This window comes from Patella vulgata, chromosome 3 (assembly GCF_932274485.2).
Source record: "Patella vulgata chromosome 3, xgPatVulg1.2, whole genome shotgun sequence".
NCBI lineage: Eukaryota > Metazoa > Mollusca > Gastropoda > Patellidae > Patella > Patella vulgata.
The window spans coordinates 64,314,977-64,329,874 of record NC_065881.2 but is presented as its reverse complement, the minus strand read 5'-3'; the positions used below and the strand labels follow the sequence as shown (position 1 = coordinate 64,329,874).

Below are 14,898 nucleotides of genomic sequence, written 5' to 3'. Positions count from 1 at the left end.
GGTGTTGTTCATTTTATTGTTGATGTTACAAGGGACCCCGATTGCATAGTTCGCCTATTTCCGGTTTACTTTGTTATCAGATGTGGAATTTCATATTGCAGTAATTTTATAAGGATACCAATCGGTTCCCCTTTATTTCAATAACGGAAGAATGGCGGATATGTTTAGTCTTACATGGAGATCAAGACCTTCTTCTGTTTAAAAAATGGGTAACTCCAGTTCGGGACATTCAGGCAGAGGTAAATTATTTGCCGTGTGGCGTAAACAATTTTCAATCAATCATCATTCTCATTCTCTCTCCCTATCTTGGAATGCGAACAATCAATACTGAAGTGTCCAATGTCATTTTAAGCTTACCATATATTCGATATTCAACTATCACCCTGTTATTGTTTATGTATATTGATAGACCTATATAAAAAGGACGATTTCAACATTACTTCAATTACTTGCTCCTGAATTTAGTCGGACTATATAATATAATATAGTTCAAGTTGTTCAGTAAATAATATACACTGTAAATCCAATATTGGGCAACATTCCTACGTACATGTATCGTACATGTATATATATGATCATGTAAATTACAATAGCATGTACCTACACTAGATCTATGCACATGTAATGAGAATTTTAAATCTTTATATCAAATTATTAGAAAAAGGTTTTAGAGCTATATTGTTCTCCCTCCATTTGAAATTATTGTTGGGAAATGGTCAATTATTAACTGTTAATCGATGACACAGTGTATCCGAATCGGCCGATAATTATAAGATAGCTAAGTTTGATAAGTTTTATAAAAAGCAAAAAATGATTTTATAAAAGTAAAATGAAGGTAAAATTTAACGCAACATATACATGTAGACTTCTTAATTAATTAGGCAGTATAAATGTTCATGAAAATTATGACTTATTTCTTTAAATCTGTACTAATTTGGGGTGCGGGTCAGTTCATCCCACAACCGTTTCACCTCAGGCTGTTTCATCCCAACCTATTTTTTTATCAGGCTGTTTCATCCCCCTTGTTATTATAATAGCAGTCAATTAACTGAGTTGTACTTATTGTTAAATAAACTGTTAAACACTTACTTATTGTTACATGTATATAAACAATAATGTATGGAATAAATAAGTTTTACTCTTAGACTTTTGTTGATTACCAATACCGATCACGACCAAGATTAGTTCACCGCTGTATATTCGTATTGTTTGTTAATTGGCGTTATGATTTTAGATTTTAGGTCAGTTCACCGATGTTTTTGTAGTAAAGTATATTCTTTGAATGGCATTTAGTAATTGGAACATAATCAAAAACACAATTTTATGGATAGTATATTCTGTCCAGTTTAAAGCTGACCATTCAATTTTGTTAATGAGTGTCCAGTTTACAAGTGTTTAATTTCTCAATCACCGTTAAAAATACACAACATGGCCAATTAATTAATGATGTATAATGATTAATTTTTGAACAGTGGTCAGGAAATTAAATACTTGTAAATTGGACACTCATTATCAAAATTAATTAGTCAGCTTTAAACTGGACACAAGTACAAATTAGATGATTTTTGATGATTTTAAACAATTTTTACGAATTTTTAAACAAAGATTTGATATTAAACGAATCGAAAGAAATTAGTGCTAAATACACAAGATTAAATGATATCTGGGTTACAGTGTAGAGATATCCAATCTACTAGAAAAATACTGGATTCCCTGAAAAACACTCATGGAGCGTATGTATACAGGACAAAAATGTAAGGGTGAACCTAATCGACAGCCTGACGATAAGGAATACCTGCACGTGTGATGTCGAAGGTTGCATGCGAAGATTGAGCGCTTGGTGCACATGTTGATAAACTTTATGAAGAGGTACAACACTTTCTAAGATAAAAATCACGGAAAAAGACGCGGGCAATGGATAATCCATGATTTTAATTTGGGATTCAATATTTGTAATAAATAGTCAGCGATTAAAGACAACATCGTCTTGTGTATACAATGAATTCTCCTTCGACTTCACAGCCGTTGCTATAGGTACCGAGAGAGGTAAGTCACGTGACACAAACACGACCTCTTTTGATCGATTTTTATAGCAGGGTATTCCTTGGCAATTACAATGTTTTGAGAAGGATATGAAGCAAAATTATGATAAATTAGTTAGTTTGAATATATTTTTAGTCCAAATATATCACCAAATCACCCAGTTTGTACGCGGAAATGTATCTTTAACATGAAACACATTGTTATTAAAAGACTCTACCAAACGATAAAACACTTAGTTGCACTTAGGCCTGCCTACATGTACCTTTCTTTGATAATCGTCGTTTCCAGTAAAGGTAATATATTTTTTAAAGAAAAGAATAATATCTTGATGAATTGATTTGAAAATGACCTTTAATACATGTATATATATTCAAACACAAAAGCAAATATTTACACGACATGCATGGTTTTTACAAGTCCTAGAAATTATTATAATCTGTAAGCTCCACTTTTCCAAATTTTCATCAGTCTTTTATTTATTCAGCGAGTCCTAAACCGAATCAGAAAAGTCGTCAAGTAAATCCAAACTGTCATCAAACTGAGTCTGAAACATCGTTTGTGCTGATTCCGAATGGTCAGAAATGTCATGCTATCACCCCTATTCCCAATCACAGATTTATAAACTGAAACGACCTTTTGGACTCTTGAAGTCTTTTCAGACTCGGATGAATAATGAAAAGACTGTTGAAAATTTGTGTGATATATTTGTAACAGTTGTTTTTGTTTTATGTGAGGCCGATAGTTGTCTTTTGTTTTATTTAATTGATCATTTGAGACCATTAATAAAAAATTAATGCTGCTTGTTCTATTTTGTTTTGTTTCAACAGCAGGTACATGTATTGGACTTGACAATAAAATATTGTTGAAAATTTGTGTATATATTTAGTAATACTTCGTTGTTCTTCCTTAAAAAAAAACAGTAAACCAGCTTGATTGACTGATCACTGCTAATGGTTTTATAATTGTGAAATCCTACATGTCTTTTACGCGAGTCGGAATAATCGAATCAACACATGGCCGCCAGTATCGATGATTGAAAACACGTTTTTCCTCATCCACTAAAGAAACGTAAAGTTCCTTTGCACATACTACAATAACACCAGGATTATATGATAATCAGCTTTAATCATCCAACTTTGATCATTGCCATTTCTAATATTTTCGTAAAAGAGCTTTCTTTGTACGCACTAATTTATCGATTAGTACCGCTATCTATGGCAAGCTTGTCAAGGAATGCATGTCAACGTGTAGCTTACCAATTGTTAAAAAAATTTTGGGGTTTGTAAAAACAGAGCATGTCGAGTAAATATTTACTTTAGTTTATGTGTAGGTCATTTTGAAATAAATTCAACAGCATATTCTTTTTTAAAAATATATATTTCTTTTACTGGAAATTATGATAAAGAGCCGTAAATGCATCTTATATTTTATCATTTTCTGGAGCCTTTTAATAACCATGTGTTTCACGTTAATATTTTCTTTCATGTTTTGAATTGGCCTATTTCTAATAAATTCATCAGCTACTTTTTTTATACATTCTTTTCATAAACATTCAACATTGGAAATTTTGCCGTTACTTAAGAGGTCTGTATGATGTTTGATCCACGATTCCACGTGCTGTACTTGATTGCGAACGGTAAATTTTACCTGCTCTTGGCTTATTATAAATTCATTTGACAGTTGTGTTCAAACTTTCCTTTCAACTTATTCCCGAGTCCGAAATGTCACCTACCCGAGTCCGAAATGTCACCAGCCCGAGTCCGTAACGTCACCAGCCCGAGTCCGTAACGTCGAGGCCATATTTTTTAGAGTCCGAAATGTCGTTAGTCCGAAATGACGCGGGACCAACATGACATGTAATCACTATTACTATTTGTGATTCAGTGCTTCAAACAGAATGGTGGGATTTATATGATTTAAAGTAAATGAACTCTGTGTCTAATTCAATAATAATTACAGTTTCCTATGTCACACCCAATAACATTCCCTATTTGAGTAAATTCTACTATGAACGCATGGTAAGATATCAAAGTGTCAACCAGGGTTCGATCCTGATGTTTAAAGTAAATTTTTGGTACTTGTATTGCTCACCTTGTGTCAATCAGTATGTTTTCATAGATTGTCAATGCCTGTGCAAGTATGAAAGTTTAGTAATAAAGGGTAGACCTTCTGGTACATACATGTATATAAAGTCTGGCTAATACATGCAGCTATGTCATATTGCTCACCTTAGTATCTGGACCAAGATTAGATAATGATTTAATCATAAGTCCACTGAGTGTGTAAGATTACAGTGATAACAAATATTAGCTTATTGATAATATGAATATTTCTAGAGTTGACCCTTCTCACAAAAGATTTTGATTAAATTTGAAGTGAGGATTTAGCTTCATATAAAAAAACTCAGGAACCAGTCACCAAATTTTTATTTTTGAACATGTGGGTCAACAAATTTTATTGGCATGATATACTGGTAATGTCCAACTTGTGTTCTATGGAATAATGTTGCTATTAATATTATTTCAATGTTCACAGTCCAAAATGCATATGTCAGCAGTTCAAAATACTTATTTTAGGTTTTACAATTTTCATTGCTCTGCAATACCAACATGTCACAGTGTTAAAATACAGTATATACACTTTTCAATAATACGAAATACAGTATATTATTAGAGAGTCATGTATTAGTTATTTTAAAACTAAAATAAGTATTTTGAACTGTTGACATTTGCATTTTGGACGGTGAACATTGAAATAAGATCATACCTGTAGATATACAATTACTCTTTAATTTATAAAGTTCTACATGTCCTTTATAAAGTTCATTGTTATGAAGGTTATGGACTCAGCATTGAACAATATCTTATCAATCTGTAACCTGACCTCAAATAAACTAATTTATAATACATGTACATGTAGGCAATTTCCACTTTATCATTGCATAGAATATGTTTTATTTAAAACGATGAAAACGAATACATATGCATCAGACTTGCACATCATTTTACAAGGTACTGTACATTTTATATACATGCACATGCACGCACATGTATTTTAGTTATTCTTTATGACCATACATTGTACTACATGTATATATAGTTGGTTATGTGGATCCAAAAGCCCATAATGTAAAACAGTATGAGTGTATGTAAAGGGATTTACATTAAATTTTTATGCATTCACATTTCCTTGTTGGCACATTTTGCCGTCAACCTGTCATTCTGCCCTCTTTCAATCTGATTCTTTTCATATTTGGTGTGAAGCATTGTGGTCATGAGAGGACTAACCCGATTGATATACAGCTTTTGCGATATAGTCTACATATTTTAACGGATTTGTTTCAAGTTTGGTGTGAAATAAGAGTACGAAGCCTATCGATATTCAATGTTCCAAATTTACGCCTCTTTCAAAAACCTTGTGAATGGGATAGGGCTACACTCTTGAATCGATTTGTGTATGGGTCATTAGGTTACAAACTGTATAAACATTAAGCATTCTACAACATTCTGTTCCAGAGCTAGCCCCGTTTTCTAAAAACTTTTTGAATGTGATCGAGGTAATCGTTTTTAACAGAATTATTCAAGCTTGTAAACATGACAGAGATCAGATACATGTACATGTATTTTGAAGGCATAAAGGATCCTTATCAAATTTGGTCAACATCCAAGTTCTAATTTCAGATAAGCTGCTGTTGAGTCATAACTGCTGTTTGGGCTTATTTCCACCATTGACCTGGTTATCTTTACAAATTTTATTGTAATTTCTATTCGCAAACATCCCAAATAGAATGACTGTCGTTTACTTAATTCATACTCCATTCTACACATGTTTAATTGTTATTGTCCCCCGCCTTTCGAAGAAAGCAGGGGACTATTAAAATGGGTTCGTCCGTCTGTCTGTCCGTCTGTCTGTCCGTCACACTTTTTGGGACACAATAACTCTCTTCCTAATTGAGCTAGAATGTTCAAACTTGGTGTATGTGTTTATTAGGTCAATGCCTTGATGGAGTTCGAAGATGAGCATTTTCCGCTTAGGGTAAGCAGAGATAAGCAATTTGATTGGTTGATGCTTTGGGACACGATAACTCTCTTCCTAATTGGGCTAGAATGTTCAAACTTGGTGTATGTGTTGATTAGGTCAATGCCTTGATGGAGTTCGAAGATGAGCATTTTCCGCTTAGGGTAAGCAGAGATAAGCAATTTGATTGGTTGATGCTTTTGGACACGATAACTTTTAATTGAGCTAGAATGTTCAAACTTGGTGTATGTGTTTATTAGGTCAATGCCTTGATGGAGTTCGAAGATGAGCATTTTCCGCTTAGGGTAAGCAGAGATAAGCAATTTGATTGGTTGATACTTTGGGGCACGATAACTCTCTTCCTAATTGAGCTAGAATGTTCAAACTTGGTGTATGTGTTGATTAGGTCAATGCCTTGATGGAGTTCGAAGATGAGCATTTTCCGCTTAGGGTAAGCAGAGATAAGCAATTTGATTGGTTGATGCTTTGGGACACGATAACTTTAGTTCTAATTAAGTGAGATTGATGAAACTTGGTGTATAGTTTCATTACAGTAATACCTTGACTAAGTTTGATAATGAGCATTTTCTGCTCAGGGTAAGCAGAGCGATACGCAATTTGATTGGTCGAGACTTTGGAAAACAATAACTCTCCTACTTTGATTGTTAGACTATAAGTAAAGATATACTGTTTGATTGTTCAATACTTTGTAAAAGATAATTTGTGATAAATTTATATGTGTCCTCTAATTATTTTCCTATTTCGGCGGGGGACATCAGCCTCACTGTTGGCTTGTTTTGTCATTTGTAAATAAGCCATTCTAATTATTTCCGCATTGTCCTATTGTATATGTTTTTCTCTGTTCATTACAATGGTGCTTGGAATCATTATGTCCACAGTACACAATGTCGTGTACTGCTTTTAAAATGTTCATTACAAGTGTCTTAAATATTGAATATTAGGTACTCATATTTTTACACATTAAGATAACAATTTATTGAAATTGTTCAATATTGAATGCTAATTCATGTTTTTAATTTCAAATATTATGGATGATATTGAGTTAGAGGTTTACCTCCTTTAATAAAAAGGAAATGTTTCTTTTTATTATGGTGAATTTCACTGATGTCTCAAAAATTTTGTCCCAGTTTTTCGTTAATTTTACTGGATTAATCTACTATAGTGCATTTACATGCAAATTTAATTAAATGAAGCCATGTTTTGTGTTGTTTTATGTTGGGCAGAGGATTTTTAAAATGTTTTTTTCATCCGTTCTCCACACTTTTTGGAACACAATAAGTGAATAACTCTGCAATTAATTGAGCTAGAGAAAGCTTGAACTTGGAGTACTTAGGTGAATCACTTGGCCGAGTTCATTGATGAGCATTTTTGACTTAGGATAAGCAGATATATAAGTAATTTCATTAGTTGATGTTTTGGGACACTTGATTCTAAATTAAGTGAGAGGGATGAAATCCATTGTATACTTTTAATTCCATCAATATCTTGATCAGGTTTGATGATGAGCATTTTTTGCATAGGCTATGTAAAGACCTTGGAACACAATAACTTTACTTCTAGAATGCCCAAATTTAGTGTAGGTTACATGTATGTATTTATTTGATGGATGCCTTGTTGACTGACTTCGATGATTAGCATTGTCAACTAAGAATAAGCAGAGATAAGCAATTTAATTTGGAAAACGATAACTTTGATTCTAATTGGGTGAGAGTGGTGAACTCAGAGTTTAGCTTCGTTACATAAATACATGTACCTTGAAAAGGTTTGATGTTGCTAATTTTCTGCTTAGTGTATAATAGTGTATAATAGATTTGTGAAGTGAACAGTTTTGATTTTATGTGTTTATCTGATTTTTGTTGTTCAGTTACGCTGACATCTGTGAATTGTTAAAAATCTCTAACTGGGTACCTCTAAGTTGCACTTTAGGTACTGACTTTTTGGATACAAATGTAGATGCTTTTAGTATAATTTTACAAATGCCATTGTGAAATTGAAATACATGTAAGTTCAGTGAAACAACCCCCAATCCCCTTTTTTCTATCCAATCAATTGAAACACAAATGCATTTTGTGTGTCAAAAGAAAAAAAAATAACAAAACAAAATTTTTAGAAGTTTTTTTAAGATTCATTACCCAATACCTTTCTCACATTTGTATTTTAAAAATACATTAGATAAAGAGATGGCAGTTCTCACTATAATAGTTAAAAACTAGATAATGTAAAGGGAATTTGCTGAAAATTTTAGTCAAATTGATCCACTCTGAATTACTAAAGTCGGTACAATAACAAACATAGTCACGATTATCCATTTCATGATTAAATCACGAATGGAAGTCGAACAGCAAATCGGAACCTAATCCAACAAACATCGCAGACTAGCGATGACATTGAGAGTTGATTAAGGTTTTTTCATGTTAATAAATGTCTAATTAATAGGTTATATAACATTTCGTGCCTAAAGAAAGAAATGCAACAGACAGATTTAGCTCTTGCATAATGTATGTTTAATGCGAAAACAGGAGGTCATGTTGACCATATTGAAGAGTTTCACATTGCTATCACAGTTTCATATAGATATTATCTTGTTACATTGACTTCTATAGCTATCTTTTATTCAGGATCAATTTATATAAATCTAACTGTATTAAATGTCACTTAACTTTTCTAAATTATATGATGAGAGTCTGAGAGTTTCTATTTTCTAAATGTCAGTAAGTTGTATATCTATTACTATGAAAATGAGTTTTGTTTTAACTCCATTAAATAGCCGAAAATAGTCACAGATTTGTTTTTAGATTGACGCCACCCACAGTTAATATGTTATAACATGAAACATAATTTTGATAAACCCATATTTTGCTGTCTCCAGTTCTTGGAATTGTGCTCCTGGTGTAGTAGCACACCAATTCCCATTTTAATTTTATTAAAGTTTTGAGTTATTATTGATTATTTGGTTGAGTTGCTGTTGCCAAAATCTAGTAATGGTTCTACGGGTGAAGAATTTCTGACGGTTTATATTCAAACTTGCTGAGATTGTTTGACTGACAATGCGATTTATGTATAGGTCAAAGTGTTTCAGATTTTGTTCATCTAAGATCAACTGTATGAAAATTCATAGCCCTCCTTTAATTTTATGAGGGGTTATTGCCCCAACCCATAAAACTTAGAGAAGCGAATATGTTAAAGCGGTAATAAGTCTATGTAAGTCAGAATAATTTGTCGTCATAAATCAGACTTTAATCATACTAATTGTTTAATATGCATATTAATTTAGAAATTCTAACAATTTAAGATCTGTAACGTTTTTCTTCAATAATGACCATTGTTTATGTACATGTATCGGTCTATAATGTTGCTTACTTTTAACTATGGAAACCTGTTGTGGTCTTTTCGCAATCTTACCTATATGCTCCTTCATCCTCGACTTCTTGCTATCTTGCCTTTTCTAGACATCTCATCCCTCAACTTCCAGCTATGAAAGTCTAGTTAAAAAAGGGCTGCAACAAGCTTTCCATAGTTACACAGTAAACAAACCTTATTTTGGTAGCCTATAATTTAAGAATTAGAGTTATCAAATGCTGTACTTGAGAAATATGGTGGTTTTTAGGGTTCAATAAGTTTGTAGATGACCATAAAATAGCATGTTTTAACTCCAAGAAAAGGATGGAATTGGTTGTTTTTTTTTATAAATTAATAATAATACATACATGTAGCTATGTTTGGAGGTATAATGTTTTGACAATTTGGGTTTCTTGAGGACATTTTCCAAAACATCATGTACACATATTTTTGTATCGCCCACATTATGTGTATCCATGTATGCAGCCTTAGATTTATTTAACTTTATGTATTAACGACTAAAATGACTTTGAACAGATGTAGGTGAAATCAAGGTGAAAATATGGTCTACAGGTACATACATGTAGTGTACTTTTTACTAGATGGAGTGATAGCTTGTCAATTTTTATTAGGTTTCCAGGTATATTCACAGATAAAGTTATTTTTATACTTCCTTCGAGCTTCTACTGTTATTGCTGATAGTATATGAAACTATTTCTGGCAATCATAGAGTGCCTGGTAATCGCTTGTTGCAAGAATACTCTACAGCTGCCTGCTAATATACATGTATTTCAAAGGTCAAAGGTGAACTGATGAACCAGGAGAAAATTTGAAGTGATGTTTAGCAAGTAGGAATTATTAAGCTTTACAGGTGTAAACAAACCTATCAGAAATCTTACGTTTGTGACTTTTAGTGAGCTTGGCTTTGTATTTTGATGGTGTAGGATGGATGACTGGGCAGATATTTCAGTATATGTGTGCATGTTGTAAATATTGGATTACTACTCTACCTGTAAAAAAGCTGTGAGTTAATCACTGTAGTTTTAAGACCAACAGACGTCATAAATTACTCAACATTTCTAGCGTACCTGACTAAAGCATTGTCTTAAGAATTTCTGTAATGATGGGATGTGACTTAAAATAGGTTTAATATCAAGTACAAGATGTCAGTGGAAGGTTCTCTTGATTAATTAGACAATGATTTAGTGCTGAATATCACAAACACGACTTTACCTCGGTCAGATTTAGCATTGTGTTTTACATTAAGATCATTTGAAGGAGAATTTATCCCATTGACAAGTAACAATACCAGAAAGTAACTACTGGTTTAAGAAAAAGGAGTTTAAAATGTGCATCTAGTGCTTCATTCTCCATATATTTGTGACTGGTAACAAAATCAAAAGGGAAATGGGTATTTTTAGTTTTGAGTCAATGTTTTCGGACACACTCACTATAACAAAAAAGAAGATTTTTCAAGAAGAGTCTACTCATCATTCTATAGCACAAGGTATTTTTATTCTGTTTTTCAAAAATTTACATCTACAGGTATGTGTTCTGCTGTCTACTGTAACAAAATGTTCATAAATTTAATTTATAAAGTAATATAATAGTTGTGAATTGGGTGTGGTTGATTTGTTAATGGTTTTAGATCACAATGTGTGGCACATATTGCATTAATATTGCAAGAATACAAGGTAACTTTCTACAGTAAAGAGAGAGAACATTTTTTAATGCTCTATAAAAGTTATAAAATTATACATGTATTAGATACAGTTACAATAGTTATAACATTTACAAAGTAACAAAAATTCGATTAGTTCTGAGTTATCTGAATGTAATATAGTCTTACGTTTATATATTAATGTAATAAAACTATATTAAAGTTATTGCGTATATACAGTATCAAATGTTTATTTTCATTTAAAGCCATCTGGTACATTGTTACTTACACTATATAGACTTAACACAATTTTAATGAACATTTAACACACTTTTTGGTATTTATTATACTAGGCTAATGTCTTAAAGGGTAGCTTTCACCTTTGTGGCTGGAACATTTAGGACAATCTAAATTAATGGTGAGGGGTTTTGTGTCTTGGGTTTGGTTGGGGGGGGGGGGGTAAGTCTCTTTGTGGCTGGAACATTTAGGACAATCTAAATTAATGGTGAGGGGTTTTGTGTCTTGGGTTGGGTTGGGGGAGGGGTAAGTCTCTGAGTGATCATATAAGGTCTGTCTTTGCAAAGGTGGGAACAAGTCACTGCACGTCAAGTCCAAGTCAAGCCCCAAGTTGCTGACTTTGATACCGAATCGAATCAACATTTTAGTGAAAAAATAAATCTTAGTCTATTTATTAGCAATAGGAGGGGTTGGGTGATGTAGTTGTTTAACGTGTCCTCCTAAAATCAGATGGTCTTGAATGTGATAAGAAGTAGGGTCGCCTGTACAGCCTTGTAGGTTTTCTCCGGGTCCTCCAGTTTCCATCCACTGCTAAAGACCCCAACCATATGTTAGTTCCAAACTGACCTAGTTTGTGTCAGGTGGACATTAATCCTCATGTCTCTCTCTTCTATTAGCAGTGCCAGTAATGTATGAAGACCCATACATCAGTCTCTTCTCATTAGCAATTTATAAAAACCTGAAATATTTATGGTGCCATCAGCTGAAGATTGCATTTTAGTTGTGTTTACTTTTATTGTCTCTTTGGCAACTGTGAGGTGTTGTTAATTCTGTGCAAACTACAATATCATGAATTTATGGACATGATAATAATTTTTGAACCATTTGTGGGTTAAGGCTGTTTATTGTCGATAACACTTTTAAACACAATGGAGCCATCTTTAACTTTTGATGGGCCTCTTATTAACCTGATTGAGTCCAACCTGTGAGATTATGATTTGGTTTTATTTATTGAAGGGGGGTTGGATGGCCGAATGGTTAACACGTGCGCTGTATCATAAGGCCTGTCATTGAGTCAACTGGTGTGGTTTCGATTCCCCGGTTGTACGTGACAAGGAGTAGGGTGGCCTGTCCAATCTCGTGGGTTTCCTCCGGGTCCTCCGGTTTCCTCTCACTGCTAGAGACCCTTACGCGCAAGCGAATAATTGAAATAAAATTGAACCATATGTTAGTCCCGAAATGACCTAGTTTGTGTCGAGTGGACGTTAAACCCCATTTTTCTCTCTCTCTCTTTTATTTATTGAATGTTAAATACCTGGTAATCAATTCGAGTCAATTTTAACCTGGATAAAGCCTTTCAAAATTTGATATCTTATGAAAATGCAAATGATGCAAGGTGGCTTTAATACTTAGAAGCATGTTAGTAATGCACATTATTTACATCAGTTATTTGTAATGTAGGTTTCCATTGACTGATACACCATGCTTACCAGCATTCGTGGTTAAAACAAAAAAACATTAGCTCATGAATGCAAGGGTTCAACTGAAGGATTTCAATTTCAATTTATATATTTCATTGATGGCAAATTGCTGTGTTAGTTAACTGTGGTATTTTTTGTTTAATTCAAACTATTTTTTTTCTACAAAATTTTATTCCATTAAATAATATAACTATTCATTACATTTTGATTATATATTTCAGGTACTGGGAGCAGTGATCTCTCTTCCTTGAGGTCCGACTGGCCGCTACATTTTCATAAAGTTCATGGTGAAAATGTGAGGTTGAGTGCTGACAAGACCCGTGCCACAAGAGTTGAGAGTTTTTGTAAAGGCATATGCTTCAGTAATAGACCAATAGCCGTCAATGAAAAAGTTTATATCAACTTTGCTGAAGTATCCACAAGCTGGAGTGGTGTTTTACGGTTCGGGTTCACAGGAACGAATCCGGACACCTATAATCCAGCAGAACTGCCCCGATATGCATGTCCTGATCTCACAAACAAACCTGGAACATTTGCTAAGGCTTTATCTGAACGTTTTGCTAAAACAAATACTGTGATGTGTTTTTTCGTAACTCGTAGCGGTGATGTTATGTTCAGTGTGAATGGTGAAGATAAGGGTCTGTTTTTTAATGGAGTCAACACAAATGGTCCTCTGTGGGCCCTTTTAGACATCTACGGCAACACGATGTCAGTGGAATTTCTTCACAGACCTGGTAAGATATGCATTCTTTATTAATGGTAAAATTCCATATATATACAATCATAATTTTTTTTTTATTCTGATTCTCAGATACTGACCAAGTAAGTGCACCGCCTAATAAATGACATTGGGTAATCGTAAATTGATGCATGCATGTAGTTACCAGTAAATGGTAACCGCCATCTTTTTAAAGTTCTTTTAAGTGCATTCTACCATGTACATGTACATGAGAAAGAAATAATGGGCATCATTCATATTAAGACTAGCAATACATTAGACTAATTGTATTGTAACAGAAGTCAATTTTGAAATGCAATGTTTGTGATCAAGCATTTAACCCAGTGATCCTTTGATAGAACAAAAACCAAAACTTAAAAACTGCCAACCCACATACGATTTTTGGAAGGTCAGTCTGAGAACCAGAATAAGTATGGTTAAATTTTGAGTGCAGTTTTGTGCAGACGACACTCAGAAACCTTCATTTTAGCCTCATAAACGATCTAGCTAAAGCAATAAAAACAAGGTGTGTGCAAGAGTATTCCAAGGTCACAGAGATGTTACTGTAGTACTGTATAATGTTTATTTTTCAAATTACTGGATTTATTTGATACATGTACACGTATTCATTCACAAAGTAAAGGGGTTTTTATACGCCCACATTGAAATGTGGTCGTATATTGTCGTCGCCCCCGTCGATCCGGCGTCCACAATTGCTTGTGGACGCTCTAGAGGCTAAAGTTGATATCTGATTGACTTTAAATTTATACACAGTGTTTAAGGTCTTGAAACGAAGAAGCCTATTGATTTTCAGCGATTTCCGATAATTACTGCCAGAGTTATGGCCCTTGATCACTTCAAAAAATCTTGTGGACGCTCTAAAGGCCAAAGTTAATATCCGATTGACTTTAAATTTATACACAGTGTTTAAGGTCATGAGATGAAGAAGCCTATTGATTTTCAGCGATTTCCGATAATTACTGCCAGAGTGGATGCTCTAATGGCCAAAGTTAATATCCAATTGACTTTAAATTTATACGCAATGTTTAAGGACATGAGACGAAGAAACCTATTGATTTTCAACGATTTCCGATAATTACTGCCAGTGTTATGGCCCTTGATCACTTCAAAAAATCTAGAGGCTAAAGTTAACATCCGATTGACATTAAATTTATACACAGTGTTTAAGGTCATAAGATGATGAAGCCTATTGGTTTTCAGCGATTTCTGATAATTACTGCCAGAGTTATGGCCCTTGATCACTCAGAAAAATCTTGTGGATGCTCTAGAAGCGAAAGTTAATATTCAATTGACTTTAAATTTATACACTGTGTTTAAGGTCATGAGACGAAGAATCCTATTGATTTTCAGCGATTTCCAAT

General features: G+C 33.5%; 1 protein-coding gene across 2 annotated transcripts in view; it reads left to right on the top strand.

Moving 5' to 3' along the window:
* The first annotated feature begins 66 nt into the window (after positions 1-66).
* Positions 67-14,898, top strand: part of LOC126814969 (protein neuralized) — a 42,192-nt gene continuing 27,360 nt past the window's right edge. Inside the window, exons 1-2 of one of the 2 annotated variants that reach the window (XM_050540456.1) lie at positions 67-239; positions 13,020-13,532. In XM_050540456.1, the coding sequence (XP_050396413.1) occupies positions 206-239; positions 13,020-13,532 (547 nt within the window). In that variant the 5' untranslated portion in view covers positions 67-205. Of the gene's footprint in view, positions 240-10,250; positions 10,928-13,019; positions 13,533-14,898 lie in introns of those variants that run through there. The other variant, XM_050540455.2, reaches the window with a different exon arrangement.